Genomic DNA, 20,655 nt, shown 5'->3' on the forward strand with positions numbered 1-20,655 from the left:
TTTTTTTCATGTTCCAAAGGTTGTAGTATGTTCCTAGATACTGACATGTGATATTCTGGCAGTATCTCTTGTCATATAGGCCTATGTACAGTACACAATTATTTTCATAAAAATTACTGTACGCAAAGTTTTTTTGTAGGTTGTAGTACATTTGCAGTTACGAGATTGACTTATGATTTGTGAAATTTTGCTCATACCTCCTTTTCTGTATGTACAGCACACAAATATTTTTTAGAAAAAAATATAGTAATTTATCAATAGGTTTTTTTTATGTTCCAAAGGTTGTAGTACACTCTTAGTTACAAGACTGACTTACTACAGGTGAGATTTTCCAATATCTCATTTACTGTATATACAGTGCACAAATATTTTTAGGAAAAGGTTGTAGTGTTTTCTTATTTACTAGACTGACTTACTACAGGTGAGAGTTTGCAAATATCTCCCTTACTGTATGTACAGTACACAAATAGTTTTAAAAAACTACAGTTATTCACCAAGAGGGTTTTATCATGTTCCAAAGGTTGTCTTATATTTAGTCAGTTTTGCCCACTAGTAATTTACCAATAGGTTTTTTTGTTTTGTTTCATGTTCCAAAGGTTATACTACAGTAATTTTTATGAAAATAATTGTGTACTAAAGCAGCCTAGTCGAATATGAAATGTGAAACTAACTTTACCGCGCGGATGAAGGTTATGATGACAGAACAAGACAGATGAAAGAATAAGATGACAGTTAGGACGACAGTAAAGATGACAGAACAGGACCACAGTTAGGACGACAGTAAGGACGACAGAACAGGACCACAGTTAGGACGACAGTAAGGACGACAGAACAAGACGACAGTAAGTAGGACAGAATAAGATGACAGTTAGAATGACAGAACAAGACGACAGAACAAAATGACAGAGAAAAAGCAGGCAGGACGACAGATTAAGACAACGTCAACAGACAACATACACACCAACATATACTGATTTACCTGAACAAGTAGGCAATGACTGTAGACAAAGAAATGTATAGTACAAAGCACAAAGCAGTCGACTCATTTTTGACACAAATGGAACCTCATACAGGATCTGGTGTAGCAACCCATGGTGCAGCATATTTCATCTAATATATGCTATAGACAGGTAGTGGTCAAAGTATTGCTAAAACAGTTCAAAAGTGTCACCATAAACCCCACTTCTGCTGACCTACTTTTGATAAACATGAGTGAACTTCTATTAAAACATTTTATGTATTCAGGTCAAGCAATCTAAGAAATGTTTTTAGAAGATTAAATACTTTTTGAAAGTAATGGATATACTAACATTTAAATGAGTTTAATACATGTAGTTACACTGTGTATATACAGTGGGTACGGAAAGTATTCAGACCCCCTTAAATTTTTCACTCTTTGTTATATTGCAGCCATTTGCTAAAATCATTTAAGTTCATTTTTTTTCCTCATTAATGTACACACAGCACCCCATATTGACAGAAAAACACAGAATCGTTGACATTTTTACAGATTTATTAAAAAAGAAAAACTGAAATATCACATGGTCCTCATATGATATTAATATAGAAAGAGAGTTAAATATGTTTAAACCATATTTAAAAAAAATTACAGGAGTGCAAAGCGATGCAACATGTAATGAAAAATGCAAAATAACATATTATAACATAATAAAATAAATAAAATATAACATGATATAATATAAATTATAATATAATACAATACAATATAATATATGGCTTTCCTTCAGCATGGTGCTAGAAACATTAAGGTCATAATATAATGTAATATAATATAATATAGCCCGTAAGGATAAGGAATGATTTTGAGGAAATTCAATAAAAAAAAAAATTCAATAAAATATTGACAAGGCTTTCAAAATAAAAATGTAGGAATAAAATCAGCTCATTCATTCTATTTTGCATCGCACTTTTTAATGACATTTATAAACATACGTATATTAATATCACTGAGGGAAGACTCACATTATAATAATAATTAATAAACGAAGAAGGTATTAATATACAATGCTGTCTTTTCCCCCCTACACATAATTCCCACAGACAATTTACCAGGACAAGTGCATTTTATTTATCAGCTTTGCCAGAATTTACCAGAAGCGTAGGATAGTAAATAATTGACCTGAAAAAACACCTATCACCGAAATGACTGGAATATGTAACTCAAAAGACCAGTTACCTAAGAGACATACTTTCCAGATGAGACCCTAAATCCCAGTCACGTTTTTCAGTGTTGGGGAAAGGAGGGGGAGTCTGTCACGAGAGGAACCAAACTGACAGCAGATTTAGGTTACACTTTAGCGAAAACAAATAATAATCGTATATTAACAAATAATAATAAATAATTAGTAAAACAAATACATAGAATAAACTTTCTGAAGTAGAACAATAGAGTAAGAACGTTTCTTTGGGGCTTATGTAGGCTATGAAACCATATATTAAAGAATCATATAAATAAAATATGATTCATCAAAAGTCAGTATTATGGTTTTCTACACACTTATAGCTGAGAATCAAAAACATATGATTTACGAACGAATGACTCTTGTGAACCGAATCAAAGCACTTATGATTCAATCAGTCGGATTACTAATGAATTAATTTGACTCGTTTACTGAAATCGCAAATGAAGTACTTAAAATAAACCAAAAACTGCTCTGAATAGTTGGCCATATGGCAATGTGTTAAAGACACACATCAGGAGTTGTGGTAGTCAATCAGTAAATAAAGAAATAACTTGATTAAACATCTTAAATCACATTTTCAGTTTGTTTACTGTTTTATACAATATACAGTTATGGCCAATAGCATTTATGCCTCCTTTTAAATAGTCAATACACTTGTAAAGATTATTTTCTGCTTTTTTGTGTTGAACAACACAAAGCTGAGGGCAATACATTTCTATATATTTTTTCCCCACAAAAATAAAGGGTGGCGCGTGGCGGAACAACCAAAAGATGAATCGCAAACAGAACAGTTCTATATAATTTCCACCGTTATACACAAATGTAAACACAATAGGCTAAATCATCGATTTAACGCATTTTTCGGACAAAATCAGATTCTTTTATTATGGCCATCGGTGGAGGTTAGGAAAATACATATTTAAAAAAAAAAAAGTATGCCATATGAAAGATACAAAGTTTCCGAAAACACAGAAAATAAAAAAAATCGACAGTAGCATGCGAATACACACATTAAGACATTTACCGTTATACGCAACCGGAACAACCAAAACATTTAACGTAAAGAACTAACGTTAGCATAGCCACAGCTGACTGAATGTGACGGCAGCCAATCTGCCAAAGGCCTCGCAAAATAACTACAGCACAACATACTACATGTTAAAAACGTGAATATCAGTCACATTAAAACCAGAACATGTGGTAAAAAGCTGCGCTAAAGCCCGAAATGTGGCAAGGTGAGCAGTTCCGACGAGCCTCTGCTCGGGTTTGCTTCAGTTCGCTCTACTGAACTACTGACCTAGTTTCGCTGCGAACGCGAGTGTGCAAACCAATCAGCGGGGAACACCGAGAGCTCCCTCTCCTCCGCCCGGCACTCAGCGCACTCTACACCAACTCTCTCCGCTTCAAGCGGACCCGGCTAGGGTGAACTAACTTGTATTGTTTTAAGCGGCGAGTTACCTGGCTTTTCCCCCGTCGCTCCGTCATCGCCGCCAGCCGCTGTATTCCTCGCCGACATGGCTGGAGCCGGTACGCCGGGGCCCAGTACTCCGATGCTTCATGTGGAGAACGAAGGCGGTGGTAGTTATTTGCAAAGGGGGGAGAGAAAGAGGAGAGGTGAAGGCGGAGGGGGGGACGGCGAGGCCGGTATAATTGATTTAATTTTTTTCTTTACAATTAACTCAATTGGGAGGGTGGGCCGAGCGTAAAAACGTGCAAGGAGAGGACACGATGGAATCAGGACAGTGGTTGAAATCCGGGGAAACGCGGAAGACGACGACGCACAATCTCCTCCTACCATCATCAACACCGCCTTCTCTGCTGTCCGTTCCCTCACGTTACTAACCTAGCAAGTCACGCGATATGTTATGCAAGCCGAGAAAAATGCGGTCACGGTCGGATGCGATGGCGGTATGCGGTACTGAACGAGTGCCGGTCAGTCATCTTTTCGATTGCTGCAATGTAATTCGACCATATATCGCATTCCGTTCTTGCACCATCATATATATTTAGACTAGAACTGTCTGTTATTTTGAGGCTGAATGTACGTAAGTAACATATTGATGATTTGTTGGGGTAAGAAAATGATGTTACAAAAAAGCAGACCAAAAACTATATCTATTCGGTTTGTTTAAAAGTGTCAAAATATTTGATCCTATATCTAATCTTAACATTCTTGACAAATTCCCTATTTGTCTGAAAAATAAAAAATCAAATAGTTTAGAAATAGCCTACTTACAGCTTACCTAAACGGTGTAAATTAGTGTCAAGTAGCTTACAAAGCATAACAAGAAACCACCACATTTTATATTTCGTGTATGAATTTTACTTAGGTCTATTTTATTTTATCCGTTGTGGCAATCAATTTTACCTGTTAATTTTGAGTAGACTCATCATGTTGTACAAATGAAACAAATTTTACTGGTAGCCTAAATCTGATTTTTGAATAAGCTTGTCAGTCAGACATTTAGGCAACTCTTTCATGTTGTAACAGACTAAACTGAATTAGTAGGGCATCCTTGGTTTTATTAATTTAATGATAATACCTTTGAAATAATAAATAAAATGGAGTAAGCCTATTGCTCTAGGCTATAAATAACAATAGCGCCCTTTATATATAATGGCATTTTCATTAATTTTGCTAAAGGAAACTATTGTATATGTCATTTTTTTGTTTTTCTCACATGAAAAAATAAATAAAGACTTTGTTCTCAAAGCGGAATTTGTTTTTATATTGACTTGAATCATCACTGTGATCTAAAGATGCTGTGTCGTCTGTATTCTATTTGATAAATAAGTCCATGGATTCATTTTATGAATGTGTCTTTGCATTGTTTTTTGATGGTTGAAACCAAAAACTCTTCTTCATGGCCTGATTACAACTTTCACACCTGTTATGTGCATTGAAACGATTGAGTAACCAACTCTGAAAGAAAAAAACAGACGCTCGCGCCAGCTAGTGGACAAGAGATGCACATTTTAATCATTTTTATTTTCCGCTATTGGTCCCTGAAAATAAACGCAGGTGATCTGATCTCATATGTAGCTGCAACTGACTTTATTATAACAACACACATACCCACAAACGTAACTCCTTTAAAAAAAAAAAATAGCAATGTTTTATTATTAGCACAATATTTCTTTGAAAACATAAGCTTCAGTGACTTTTAAAATTATTATTTCCAGTTCTAGGAAAGTCATAGAAATGTATTGGATATAAATTTGCTCAGCTTCCCTGATTTCTCTATGATGATGATGATGATGATGATTTTAAAGCCGTTATATTGATTGTATGGCTTGGAGAATCATAAACCCTGAGAATCATAAAACCATAAGCCTAAATTGTGGAAATTGAGACATTAATCGAGCATATTGCATACAGAAAACAAGAGTCATAGTTCAATGATGCAAATGAATACTTAATGTGACCACCGCTTCAAAAAGTCCATACATTTGACATGTACGATGCATCAGCACAGAGGAAGACAAGTTGTTGAACTGGGCAGCAAAGATTTGAAAAGAGATATTAGATATTAGAGATATTGTTTCTATTTATGGATATAGTGTAAGGATAGGGTAATAGATAAAGGCATAGTTCTACAACCAAGTAGTTATTAAAAAAAAGTACTGACATCATTTGAGCAAAAATTGGCTTGGCAGCTGCACATTGGCTCTTGTGAACCACTAGATGTCACTCTATTCTTTAAAAACAGAAAGTACCTTGGACCAGAGTGTGCTTTCAAGATACACTATACTATTAATATCAAATAAATAACTTCAGTACAAGTTTATGGGGCAGTGATGTGGCACTTTTTCGTAAATACATTAAAATTAATCAACAGATTCAAACAATGACTTGGAAACCTCTTTGCTCATGAAAGAATCAGCGGACACAAAATAAGAGTTGTGTAATTTTACAGAGATTAAAGAAACATTTATTACAAGGCTTAAATCTCTCTCTAAAAAAACGAAAAAAAGAAACATTGGCATATGTAATAAACATAACCTTTTATCATTAATGGATAAATATTTTTAGGAATGTTTAGGAATAAAAGCAAATGTACAGTTTTGTTCTAAAATATTACTAAAATTTGGGGGAAAAAAAAAAACTTTGCCAAACCAAAGTCAATCTGTCAACCTGTTTTGTTGTCATGTAAAGAGAAAACAATAAAATCTGTTAAAACCTTCATGACAGTGTGTTCAGGTCAGTATGTGTAAAAAAAAATGGTTTGCTGAAAACGAGTATGTGCAATATAAGTGGGCAGTTATTTTTCCACTATAAGTCTGCACTGTACATTAACATTGCAGGTGTAAACCAACACCACAATGTAGAGTTCAGACCTGCAGACCAAGACTTTTACATTGAAGATTTTCCTGTGCACACTTATTTTTTTATTATACTGTATTTATTTTTATTTTTATTATTGTTTTGGTTCACATTTTGTAGATAAAGAACCTTCATTTGCATGAATGCATGTGTTCATTTTGATTGTGGAAAATAGTAAATCCCTGTTTCTCAGTTATTTATGACCTTTGCATTGAGTGGCAGACCTTCAGTGAGGAAGCTCCAGATTTTATTCATGGAAAACAGACTATTGAGGCTCCTAAAACAAGCATCAGTGAAACACAGCCTGAGAGCCGTGCAGACTACCAATGCATTTTTTAGACCTCAATATCTGAATTTTTAAAGCACACTACATTTTTGATGATTATTGCATAAAAAAGGTACAGCCCTTCACTTACAGAAGCAATAGAATTAGATTGCATATGTGACTTTTGTGCATCAACTACAGTGCAACGGCCCTCACAGTTTAAACCTTTATATCGGTGTTTGGTTGTTGACGTTGATACATTTGACCCATGAACCCCTGGAACTGTTTCTCGGGATAAGGGTTAAACTGGGACTAGAGGACGCAGTGTCTTGTTACACCTGCTCGTATTATACAACCCCGAGCCTGCAATTCTTGACGTCACGGTCAATATTTAATGAGCTCTGCTAGTCACTCTTTTTGGCCTGCTTTCGTATGGGCAAGACCAAGAAGGGAGGGGTTGGAGAAGAGGCAGGTGTTCGGCATCTTCTGTCACTGTCTGTGAGGGAGCTGAGGAGAACGCCGGAGTTTCCATTATTGATGTATGCCAACATAACATTCACAATGCCAATACATTGACCCGAAGACACCCGGATTTGCCCCATTTCTCTCCTTGTGCCTCGTTTCTGGATGCTCTTAGCCCAAACCGCATGAAGGATTGTACCCAGACCGTCCAAACCAAAGTCCCTCCTCTTCTTTCTCTCTGTTCCGTCTCTGGCTCAGCATCTCTCCTCCTCCCCTCCAGCACACCTAGACCATCTCAGTCCAGCACAGGAGAGGATGTGCACCAGCGTCTAGTGGATATCCTGCTCTTTTTTTCTGCAAGAGCAGAAGTGTGAGAAGACAAGTGTTTGAGGGACAGAAGAGCAAGGGAAGGAGAAATGCCACTGGGGGGGTTTGCGGGTCTAAAGGAGAAGCTCAAACCGGGGAAGGAGGAGTTGAAGAACAGTGTGGGTGACTCTCTGGGGAACCTGCAGAAGTAAGTGTGAAGGCAGTTGAATTGAAGTCTAAGCGCTGAGAGGAAGATATGAGAAGATTGCTTGCTTATATATACTGCATCAGGCTTTTGGTATTGAATTAAATTCAATTATGGGAAGGGATTTAGAATTTAGAATTGAGAAATCAACTTAAAATGTATTGAGCAGCTGATTTCTGAGATAAAACAATCATATTCCATAAAAAATATAATTGAAAAAATGGCAATAAAGTACATAGTGTAACTATACAGGACTATAATATATAGAACTATGCATTATAGAACTATATTATGTTTTCAAAGATTTGTGATGAGGGATGTTGGTAGTATAATTGTATTAAAAAATATGTTTTAATGTTTGAAAAACTGTTTTCATTCAGAGTATTTCTACATTGCAAATTGTTTCTCAAAGAAAGTAAATCTTAAATTATTACGTACATTCTTATAAATATTCATATCAAAATGTTGCCACAGGATATCTTTGCTTGTCAGGGCATCTAGAAATATCACTACATTATTATGCAAAAACATAACATATTCACTTTGTATCTTGGCCAGTAATTTAAATGTTATCCAGTTTTCTAGGTGTTTTCATACATATTTAATATCTAGTACATTTGAAGAGATTAGAAACCTGAAGATTTCACATTAGAGCGAAATACAGGTCACATATTTCTTGCACATTAGACAGCTTTATATGCGAGATAATGTACATAATTTCCTGTGTCTGTGTAATATTGCCAGGAAATCTCTTAGAGCTTGTAGAACTAAAACTACACAATATAGAGGGGAAAATTAATATATGGGTGCACACTAAAGTCATGCATATTTATTTTAATCCCTACTTTTAAAATTGCTTAATTTTGCAGAATTTCATGCAGATTTGTGTATAAACTAAGCATGCATAAAATGCACCATAATTGAATTAATAAGACAAAGTAGAGCATTATAATAAGTGCTCAAGAGCAATGCCATCTCCAAAACAACAAATATTAAAATATTTTGTATTAATATAATTAATTACAATAGCAATGACAACAATATCTAGTAGAGTACCTGCTTTTGAAAATGTACTGAAATTTAGTAAGGGTTTTGGCTGTTTGCCACAGACTTTATTTGAGATGCAATGCTATGCTCAGATAGAATGACATCTAAATATTTTCCTTTTTTCTTCTTCTTATTTTTACTTTACTTGTGGTAAAGTATATTGAATAATATATTGCCTTGGCTGGATGATTATAATGTAAAAGCTGTAAGGTTGGTTCATGGTAATCCTTGCACATGGCTTTATGATGTTAAGAGGTGATACTGTCCTTTTCTGGCCAATTTTCTCCACATCTACGTCATTATATTTGACTTTTATTTAAAAAATGTAATCTTATGGCAATTTAAAAAATCTATACGGTCTCATGCTGTTACTAAAATCAAAATGATAAGAAGTATCTACAGAGTTTAGAATTAATTTAAAACAAAAGATATGATATGGAAAAACAAAACAACATATGGCAACAATTCTTATCTGAATACGTGTATGTATTGTTCACAATAGAAAAAAATGCATGTGATCCATTTCGAGAGTGTACCAGAGCAATACTTCACCTTAAAGTGGCTTATGTGCAATAACAATGCTTCACAAACATCAGGAACAGGCTCTTGAAATGATGCTTCTTGATCCTCCATTCACAATCCTCCAGTGTCCAGCTTTTAGTGAGCTCCTTCCTCTGTGTGTAGAAGAACTCAGGTGTGCATTTCAAAATAGACAGATGAAAGTAATTCCTGTGAGGTGGAGGATGAGAGGAAAGATGCAGGTTCAGTAATGGAACAGGTGCGTGCGGGCGAGATGGAGGGAGCACCAAACGCAATGTGACCTTTTCAACGCCACACTCTGGCAACCCTTGCTGGCCCCCTCCAACTCCCAGTCCATCAGTACATCATTCATAAATATGGGTATATCACTTTCAAACAGCACTGAGTTGAATCTAGATCAGCTAAAGCTACATTTGCAATCCAAAAAGAGGACCCGTTTTGGTTTATACATCAGTTATGGAGTGATATTTAATTTTTTATCTTTTTGTCTACTGCAAGCCATGACTATTTCTAAACCATTTTATATCCTACGGTAGGAAGATCGATGGTTCTAATGCAGCTGAAGAGGACAACATTGAGCTGACAGAAGATGGTCGGCCAGTGGCGGCCCCTAAACACAGCTCACCCTTTTTTGATTGTGGCTGCTTTGGCCTCCCCAAACGTTACATCATCGCCATCCTCAGCGGACTTGGCTTTTGCATCTCGTTTGGCATCCGCTGCAACCTCGGTGTAGCCATTGTAGAAATGGTTAACAACAACACTGTCTACATCAATGGGACTGCCGTCATGCAGGTGAAACTAGGAACATATAAACTGAAAATACCAAATTACCTTTAAGTTAGAACAAGGGAATTTTTAGGTAAAGGGATAGTTCACCCAAAAATGAAAATATTGTCATAATTTACTCACTTACATTTACTCACCCTCATTTTGTTCCAAACATGTATGAATTTCTTTGTTCTGTTGAACACAAATATTTATTTTGATATCATGATATCATGACAGATATTTTGAAGAATGTTGGTAACCAAACTGTTGCTGGTAGCCACTGATTTCTATAGTATGGAACAAAAAATACTATGGAAGTCATGGAATAACATAAGTGTGAGTAAGTAAGTACATAGTAAGTAAATAAATACAATTTTACCACGCTTACCAAATTTAACATTCTCTTATATCTTATCTTTATTTTTATTAAATTGTTCTATTGACAACTCTGCTTTTATCAGTAATAAAATAAAAATAAAAAACGTATATATAGTGTATCTATTTTCTAACAACACACACACACACAGTCATGTACAAACTGTCAACTTAATATAAGTAAATATTTTACAGATAATATTTTACTTATATTTGCTTAATTTTATCATGCTTAATATTTTTCTCAAACGGTAAATGGGTATATATATATATATATATATATATATATACATACATGAAATTATACATATTTTAAGAGTGGGTCCCTAGCAATCATATTCAGGGGTCCTTGGCTTGAAAAAGTAAAAAACAAAAAAGGTCTAGATAGGCTCTTTGACTTTTTCAGCTATCAAGTTCAAAGGACCGATTATCTTTTTTTCTGGCTTGAATTCTCATTAGTGACTTTTTAGGTAGTTGGCTGCCACAATTTCCTGTAATAAGAAATTTTAGGAGGAAGACATGACTCACACACACACACACACACACACACACACACACACACATACTCAGAGGTCATTTTACTATGAATGTCTTACGATTACTCATTTTTATATCATACACAGAAATGTGCATACAAAAGGTTTTTGTATTTTTTATTAATTATATAAAGCTAACATGGTCTCCTCTAATGCTTGTCTCCTTCAGCCAGCTCAGTTTAATTGGGATCCAGAGACAGTGGGATTGATACACGGCTCTTTTTTCTGGGGCTACATTGTCACTCAAATCCCTGGAGGTTTCATCTCCAATAAGCTAGCAGCTAACAGGTGAGCCTCGTCTTGACGCACGGGCCTCCACACCACGTTTGGAAGGCAGACGTTTGTTCCATAATACAACTCTCATATTACATTCAGTGTTGAAAGGTGTCTGAAGACCCAAGGGACCACACAAGTGCAGTGGTCAGGGCTGCGAGGGTTAAATTTGTGCCGTGTGTTGATTAGAGGGGCGATAGCGGTCTTGTAATAAAAGCCTCACAGGAAAAGAGGACACGTGGCTGACAGAGTTAATAATGAAAGATCCAGCAGTAGATCTCTCGCTGAAACACCAGCCACTGGAATATTACAAGTGTCACTTACACACTGTTTTGGAAAAAAAAAGCGATGGATGGATTAAATGGAGATAAAGGACAAGTGAATGAACAAAAATGACTCTCTTCTGTTTGATCCAGTGATGATGCGCCAGCTAGCATCATGCCTATTCAAACTGATGGGTTTTTCTGCAAAGTGGATTTTGAATGGGAAAAAAAGGTCTTTGGTAATTAGTTTGCCAAAATTTTGAAGGTAAAGATTTCATAATTTGATCAGTACAATCAAGTTGGATATCCAATCAAATCTGCATATACATGATAGATCAGGGTTTGAACCCAGGCCCCTGTAGATGCTAATTAAAAGCTGTACCAATGCTATTTTAGAATCTTTGAGATACTTTTATAGCTTTTATTAATATTTTATTATTAGTTTTTTTTGTTTTAGTAATTTTTATAGACTACATCATTTTTATTTTTGTTTTAGTTTTAGTTATTTTAGTACATCAAGTAAAACTAAATGAAATTGATAAATGTTGCCTTTTTAAAATTTTTATATTTTATAACTATAGTATATATATAGAGTTTAAATGTTTTCCTTTGATCATGTCTTAATGAAATACATAAAGATCCAGACTAAAACTAAAAATCTTAAATTATTACTCTAATATTCATTGACAATGATGGTTGCACTCGTGCTTCAAACTAAATTCTGTGCATTTCTAATGCATTTTGATATTATTTTGTGATATGAAATCCTCATTACAGTATCAAGTTACAAAATTACTCTCTAGGTGTCACTAACTCATCACTTTATATGATGTCAAGAAGAAACATATTTTATGATTAATGTCTTTCAGAATTTCAGGACTGATGATAGAGTTATTCAATTCAGTTATTCAGATAACATTATGGAATTAGGTACTTATCCTCCTCACTGTGTGCTTTTCCACAAAACATTATTTATATAAATCTACATTATTTAAGGCCACATTATGTTTTTATATGGCTTAATTTTGACTGAATCCATTAACTAACATTACTAAATATCTCTGAATTATTCTCAGGGTGTTTGGAGCAGCCATTTTCTTGACGTCAGTGCTAAACATGTTTATTCCATCAGCTGCCAGGGCCCACTATGGCTGTGTCATGTTTGTGCGAATCTTACAAGGACTGGTGGAGGTGAGTGGCCCCCAGTGACCTCATCTTTAAACACGTCATAAAATATTTACTTTTTATTATTAATTTACATTTGACATAACCTTTGTAAACGCATGTATGCGTTACATATGTAAACATAACATATGTAAACACATCACATATTCATTTTAAATGGTATGCTATTGATCAGTGTATTTAAAGCAGTAATACATTCAAAAATGACAATTCTGTCCATTTACTCACCCTCATGTCATTCCAAACACATATGACTTCTTCATTTCTGGAACACAAAAAGAGAAGAGAATGTTTATACCATCTTCGTTTCCAAGTGAATGCTGATATTCGACCTCCAAATACTATTAAAGCACCATAAAAGTAGTCGTGAAGTATATACTAGGCCAGTGGTTCTCAAACCTGTCCTGGAGTACCCCCAGCCCTGCACATTTTGTATGTCTCCCTCATCTATCACACCTGATTCAACTCATCAGCTCATTAGTGGAGACTGCAAGACCTGAAGTGGGTGTGTCAGATATAGGGAGACATACAAAATGTGCAGTGCTGGGGGTACTTCATGGACAGGTTTGAGAACCACTGTACTAGGATATCGTTTAAAGCCATACATAGTTTTTGAGTGACGATTGAAATTTAAGTCATGATTCATTATTCATGATGTCATTATATGGGTGAACTGTTCTTTTAAGTATTAATCGGTCAGTAGAATTGCCCATTTTGATGAAAGAAAGAAAGAAGTGAAGTGAAGTGAAAGTGACATGTGGCCAAGTATGGTGACCCATACTCGGAATTAGTGCTCTGCATTTATCCCATCCAAAGTGCACACACACAGCAGTGAACACATACACACCATGAACACACACCCGGAGCAGTGGGCAGCCATTTTTGCTGCGGCATTTTTGCTGCGGCTGCGGCGAAAGAAAGCATACTAACCGTGCATAATGTTCACAGGGTGTCACATATCCAGCCTGCCATGGGATGTGGAGCAAATGGGCTCCTCCACTGGAAAGAAGCCGTCTGGCTACTACATCGTTCTGTGGTGAGTAGGTTTGTGAGAGAATATTTTATTGAAACTGTCAGGAGACACTTAATGTAACAGAACACATCGAGGTGTTTTGTTCTTGAATGAATCAATATTTGAACGAATCGTTTGAGTAAATGATTCAATGAGTTACTCACATAGAATCACTTGCTGAATTCGCAACCGCATTTTATGATGTATTTCTATAGCAGGAATAGTAAGAGTAGTACGCGGTTCCGAATTCAGCTTGTTCATTTGTTTAATTATTGAATGAATCAATATTTTAACGAATCATTTGAATGAATGATTCAATGACTCACTCATAAAGACATGTGGACACCTTCTGGTGTCAAGATATAACGTGCAGAAAATGACTAAAAAACGTCCAAATGTTTCCTCTGTTTTACTGTTCTGATGTTCATCACTCTCTGCTTTTTTTAAATACCAAATGTAATGTTCCTGTTATACAAATGTGTCTGTATCTGCGTCTGCACGAGAAGTAAACACTCAAGACAGATGCTCAAAAATCATGCTCACAGTCCAGCTGACCAGTCGATTGTGGGTCTATATTCCAATGCTCATTACACCTCAAATGCATTAAAACAGCCGTCTTTCACAATAAACAGGTGCCATGACAACCTGTGCTCCAAACAGCTCTTGACATGACCACTAAATGAAGATGGTCTGCACACAGCTTCACCTTCTGTTTGTGAAAGAGGCTTTCTTCTGTTGACACAAATGAAGCAGCACCCTCTCCTGTGTTCAAAAGCTCACGCGAGAATCCTTTCCTACGCCAAGCAGGAAGGTTTACAAGTGCATCAATAAAATATACATTAAGACACCTTTTCATTAAAATCCCATTTCCTGCAGCTGCCAGCCTGTCCTTCAGGCAGAGGCACGTGTTGGTCTGGAGTTGTTGCACATGTAACTGAGCAGACGTGAGTTTGATGAAGGACTTGAATCCTGGCATTGGCATTTATTGCTTAAAAAGTTCTTATAGCTTGACAGCTTGAGTAATGACAGAATCATCATTTTTGGGTGAACCATTCCTTAAAAAAGTCCTCCAAATACAGGTGCATCTCAATAAATTAGAATGTCGTGCTGAAGGTAAATTTAGAAGTTACTACATTAAAATGAACAAAACTAATTCTGCTCTCTCAAAGCTGAACCAAACCAATCATGCCAGTTTTCCTCTGGCAGTTATGAGGCAGGCAACCCCCGCAATGGCTTCAAATTATTGAACTGTCATGTGAAGGGATTATTGCAGGTTGATTAATGCCCTCTCTCTTAATTTAACTTTCTTAATTACGCCTTTGTGTGTGTGTGTGTGTGTGTGTGTGCGTGTGTGTGTTCTGGTTGACAGGATCGTATGCAGGAGCTGTGATAGCCATGCCACTGGCTGGAGTATTAGTGCAGTATGTAGGCTGGCCCTCTGTCTTCTATATATATGGTGAGTTTAGGGTAAGCCTTTGAAATGTTTTGGTAAAAAATGACACTGAAAATGAAAATTTGAGTGATGACATTTATTAACTGATTTGCACTTTGACACATTTGTCAGACTTTAATCAATCAAAATAATTTACATTCATATTAGTGCTGGGCAATGATTAATCGCGATTAATCACATCCAAAATAAACGTTTTTGTTTACATAATATATGTGTACCGTGTATATTTATTATGTATATATAAAGACACACACATACAGTATATATTTTGAATTTATATTTATATATATTTTTGTTTATATTTATATTATATAAAAATATATTTAATATATAAACATAACATATTTTTCTTAAATATATACATGCATGTGTGTGTATTTATATATACACAATGAATATACACAGTACACACACATATGTAACCAAAAACGTTTATTTTGGATGTGATTAATCGTGATTAATCATTGCCCAGCACTAATTCATATTAAATCCCAGTGGATCACTTTGAACTGAACTGAATCAAATCAAGCTTAATTCAACTAAATAGAATGGAACGGAACTGAACTGAACTGAATTGAATAAAGGTTAAAAAGGGGGGTTTGCAACAAATGCCATAAAAGAACCATTTAGGAATCCTCAAAGAACTTCTCTTTTTTTCTTGATTTTTTTTTTTACATTTTAATAATCTAAAGAACCTTTAATAAAGAAAATGTTGTCCAATGAAAAGTTTTGATGGATATTCTTTATGGTACCACAGATGCCAATAAAGAACATTTACTTTTAAGAGTAACAGTAACATGATATAAATACAGAGCGAGTTACCGTGAATAGATGGCAAAAAGTAGCAAATCTATGAGTCACTAAATATACTGCATTTAGTGAACCCTTGATGTCCACTGTAACGTGTTCATTTGTAATGTTACATTTCAGAGATGCAGTGTTAAAGTGTGGTTCTGTGCTTATATCCAGGTGTGTTTGGCATAATATGGTATAGTTTTTGGCTCTTGCTGGCTTATGACAGTCCAGCAATCCATCCCACTATCAGTGAGGAAGAAAGGACATACATAGAGGCCTCTATTGGGGAAGGAGCCAATTTAATGAGTTCTACCGAGGTAGTCCAAAGTCTTCTTTCATGCATTTGGTATAATAAACTGTAAAACTTTATATATATATTCAATTTTATATTAAGATGACAATGTAATATCCTAAACTACTTTGTAAAAACTGCTTTTTTTCTCTCTTTGCAGAAATTTAAAACTCCTTGGCGTGAATTCTTCACATCTATGCCTGTCTACGCAATCATTGTGGCAAATTTCTGCCGTAGCTGGACCTTTTACCTCCTGCTCATTAGTCAGCCAGCTTACTTTGAAGAGGTCTTTGGGTTCCCCATCAGCAAGGTGGGCTGTTATGTGATTTAAAGTTACAGAATCCTCTGTTAATTTAACAACCACAATTCACTCTAGAAATAGGCTAGCTACATGATGTCGGGGTGTTTCAGGTGGGCATTCTGTCAGCGGTGCCACACATGGTGATGACGATCATTGTGCCGATAGGAGGCCAGCTGGCTGACTTCCTGAGGAGTCGGAAAATCCTCTCTACTACAACCGTGCGCAAAATTATGAACTGTGGAGGTAGGCAAAGTCCCAAGCTCACACCATTGGTTGAGTTCTTGCTTTTAAAGGCCTGTTTACATTAATAAAGATAACTATAAAGACATAGTGTTGACTGACCCTTAAGGGCCATTCACACATTTTTGTAAAAATGCAATACGCAGAGCAGTGGAATGGAATGGAAAAAACGAAAGGTCTAGAGAGAAATTTTTAAAGTTGAACTTGTCTTTTTGGAACGCTGTGTCGTGTGCAAGATAGCTGATGACTAACTTCTGCCATCATCCACAGGTTTTGGCATGGAGGCCACGTTGCTCCTGGTGGTTGGGTTCTCACACACACGTGCAGTGGCCATCTCATTCCTCATCCTGGCGGTGGGCTTCAGTGGATTTGCGATATCAGGTGACGCATGAGACAGGTGTCAGTCATCAGAGTGTCAGTCAACATAATCCTCTGTCATTTGGCTTTGTTTGATTCTAACCTTTCTTTGTGCTTATGCCACATCTCCAGTTTCAATAACGCGGGTTGCTCAGTTGTAATAAAACAACTAAGTAGAAAGTGCCTGATGATAGAAGCTGGAGTATTAGTTTCTAAAATTACACAGAAGAAGATCTAAATATGTGAAATGTATTTCTATTCTTTGACACAGGATTCAATGTAAACCATCTGGACATAGCTCCTCGCTATGCCAGCATTCTTATGGGCATATCTAATGGAGTAGGTACCCTGTCTGGAATGGTGTGCCCCCTCATTGTCGGAGCACTTACCAAACACAAGGTATTTAACTTCATCTGCTTATGCCTGTGCATAGAAAAACACAATACTATATGCACAAGGAATTTTTTTAACCTAAGAGATACAATCACACGCAAATAGCTTCCTTCTTTCATGATGAAGTCATTTTCCTTATATTTGATAAGGGGAATTTTTAAGTGTGTAAATATTCCTGGTTATTCAAAAATATGACATGAATATATATATAGCATTGGTGCTCAACTAGGGGGCATCAGCACACTTCTAAGGGGGCCTCAAGATGGCTAAAAGTATTCAAATTAATAAATTATTATGCATTACATATCATTATGTATATTGAAATGATCAATATGATATATAAAAGATGCAAATTAAACTTATTTCATAATACAATATAATATAATCAATAAATTAAAAATATTTCTTTTTCCCCCTACTCAATAACTGTTTTTAACTTTTTAACTGTTTTTAATTGAAGATGAAAATTAATGCTGTAAATGGTCTATATCATGGAGCCTTCGAATATTGTTTAGAACAATGAGGGATCTTTGAGTCAAAAAAGTTGAGAACCACTGATAAACTGTAAAAATGTTTCACTTATAACCAAAAATGAAATTATTTTTTAATCAATAATATATGAAAAAAAATAGATCAACAAAATTATTTTTTATGGGTAAGATAAGGTAGAAATATCTCTTTAAGGTAACAGCTGGCTAAGTTCAATTATGGACAGTTTAGTGAAGTTCGTATATATATAAAAAAGGAAAGTAACCAGAAGGTTGTAGGTTAAAAGCCCAGAAATGGTGATTCATAAACTATAAAGCTAACAAGTTTGCCCTAACCTCTTTTGCTTTGGAACAAGACACTTAACTTTAAATTAACCCTTGAATGATAAATAAGCAAATTGAATGTGCATTTTTGTTTTACACAAATATATTGCATATCCTCATTACATTTCTATGTTCTCAACAGACTCGCCTGGAGTGGCAGCATGTCTTTGTGATTGCTTCCATGGTGCATTACACTGGTGTGATCTTCTATGCCATCTTTGCCTCTGGTGAGAAGCAGGACTGGGCCGATCCTGAGAACACCAGTGACGAGAAATGCGGCATTATCGGGGAAGATGAGCTGGCTGATGAGACTGAGCACAACAGCGACAGTGCCCTGGCCACCAAGCAGAAGACCTATGGAACCACAGAAAGCTCTGCAGGCCGCAAGCAAAGCTGGAAGAAGAAGAGAGGCGTGACCATGCAAGCAGATGAAGATCACGGATCAAATCATTCTGAAAATGGGGAATATCAGAATCAGTATCAATGACATTTTGGTCACCAAACGCCCAAGACTGAGACCTGAGGTGTAGGAGTATTTATTTAAGTAACCCACCCTGGGAATACAACATTCCACCTGACATTTGACACAGCAGTATATTTGAGTTGTGAAGAAATATTTTGGTTGGCTTCCTTTATGATTTCACCCTGCTGTAGAAGCTGAAGGAACAGTCACATGAGAATGATCTGTGAGTAGTTTATTTGACAGCTGTAGGTAGACAGTTGAGTTGAGTTGAACTCAATTTTAAATCATAATTTTGTTCCAATGTCTTTTTATATCTACTGTACTATAAGGCTGACAGCAGAATATGCATCAGTTCTTTTTGATTTTATGTTTTGATTGTTGTCAGCTATGCAAAGAAAGCAGGTGTATAGTGCATAAACAGGTTAAAGAGTCAGAAACATTTTTCTGTGCCTCCATGGCATGGTTAGTTGTGCAGCCTCCACAAACCTCTTTGCTAAATTCAACACATCTCAGAAAATATTTTTTTATCATAAAAGTTAATAATGGTCAGAAGAGGGATGTGTATTTAGTGGAATGCCTTTGAAAAATGCAGCATGTCCGCCATTAATAACTCATAGTTCAATTTATCGTTTACATATGCGTAGGTGGAAGAGCTTATGTTTGGTTGAATATGTAGAAATTAACAATTTTAGTACTTATAAAATTGAATATGGATATCAAAAAAAGAAACAATCCGCAATGTGCCTGATTTTTTTTTTTTGCACAATACCTGCTGAAAAAATGTAATTGCTTACATGGATGTCAAGATGATTGTTTGAAACGTGCACTTTACCATTGTGTCACTGTAACTGATGTCTCTTTAAATGTTTATTTGGAGGAGAATAAAACATCTTTCAATTTATCTTTTACTTATACATTTATATGTGATAAAATATATTGCTGGCATAGTAGTGTTTTAATATAGCTCAGATAGCATGCATAATTGATTCTCTTTGGCACATACATTAGATTACAGCAGCGGCTGCTTCTGTTTAAATAGCCTTTTACACTATTAATGAGTTGAGTGCGGAACAAATGAAATCGAAGTAGACGTAACCGAGACTTCAGACTCACGACATGTTCTTTCTCAGAGAGAATAGATGCATGTTTATGCTGGGATGCTTAAATTGGCTCACTTTGTCTTTGTTGGGAGCTGACAGAACTCTCCTGGTTTCTGTCATGTGGGAGTAAACATCCTTCACATTATCACTATTCTTATGTTCACAGCAGCATTTTACAGTGTACAACAAATTAGTCTGGCCACCCAGATTACTTGGCAACAAAAATGACAGATTTTTTAAGTAATCTCTTTACTGGGGCAGGACGTTCAAATTTCACACACACAGACACACACACACACACACACACACACACACACACACTTTATCACAGAAAACAGGATGGTTTTACATAAAAAAGAAAAGAAAAAAATCTATTAAAATAAAAAATTCAAAATCAGTAATTATACATTATACATAGAATTACATTATACATATAATTATACATACATACATACATTGTATTAAAAAAATTACAGCACCCTTACTGGTGACTATCTATCTATCTATCTATCTATCTATCTAATTAAGGAGTGTGATCTCGCTTGATGGGCTGGAGTTATTTTAATATTATACTAGTTTTTATTCATATTTTGAATTAGCTTTTATTTTTATATTTTTCCTTTTAGGTTTTAATTTTAGTGTAACGTCTTGTAATTTTGTTTGCGCTTGACATTTTTATTTTTA

The 20,655-nt window shown here is 35.6% G+C and overlaps 2 protein-coding genes and 1 long non-coding RNA gene across 3 annotated transcripts in view; 1 reads left to right on the top strand and 2 right to left on the bottom strand.

The window, feature by feature from the left end:
* Positions 1-4,492, bottom strand: part of bmal2 (basic helix-loop-helix ARNT like 2) — a 24,314-nt gene extending 19,822 nt beyond the window's left edge. Inside the window, exon 1 of the mRNA XM_016483147.1 lies at positions 3,663-4,492. Within this exon, the coding sequence (XP_016338633.1) occupies positions 3,663-3,720 (58 nt within the window). The 5' untranslated portion in view covers positions 3,721-4,492. The remainder of the gene's footprint in view (positions 1-3,662) is intronic.
* Positions 4,493-6,653: 2,161 nt separating this feature from the next.
* LOC107686235 (vesicular glutamate transporter 3-like) lies at positions 6,654-18,895 on the top strand. Its single transcript, XM_016483148.1, has 12 exons — positions 6,654-7,769; positions 9,890-10,145; positions 11,202-11,320; positions 12,645-12,759; positions 13,702-13,789; positions 15,135-15,221; positions 16,188-16,330; positions 16,466-16,615; positions 16,717-16,849; positions 17,117-17,227; positions 17,475-17,602; positions 18,551-18,895. The coding sequence occupies exons 1-12, from the start codon at positions 7,672-7,674 to the stop codon at positions 18,893-18,895; spliced, it is 1,773 nt and encodes a 590-aa protein (XP_016338634.1). The 5' UTR covers positions 6,654-7,671.
* Positions 7,715-10,304, bottom strand: LOC107686237 (uncharacterized). Its single transcript, XR_001634031.1, has 4 exons — positions 10,277-10,304; positions 9,979-10,069; positions 9,366-9,542; positions 7,715-7,761 (listed from the first exon to the last, which is right to left on the bottom strand). It is a non-coding gene; the product is annotated as an uncharacterized LOC107686237 (long non-coding RNA).
* Positions 18,896-20,655: the final 1,760 nt, after the last annotated feature.

The sequence above is a fragment of the Sinocyclocheilus anshuiensis genome, unplaced genomic scaffold (assembly GCF_001515605.1).
Source record: "Sinocyclocheilus anshuiensis isolate Anshui unplaced genomic scaffold, SAMN03320099.WGS_v1.1 scaffold481, whole genome shotgun sequence".
NCBI lineage: Eukaryota > Metazoa > Chordata > Actinopteri > Cypriniformes > Cyprinidae > Sinocyclocheilus > Sinocyclocheilus anshuiensis.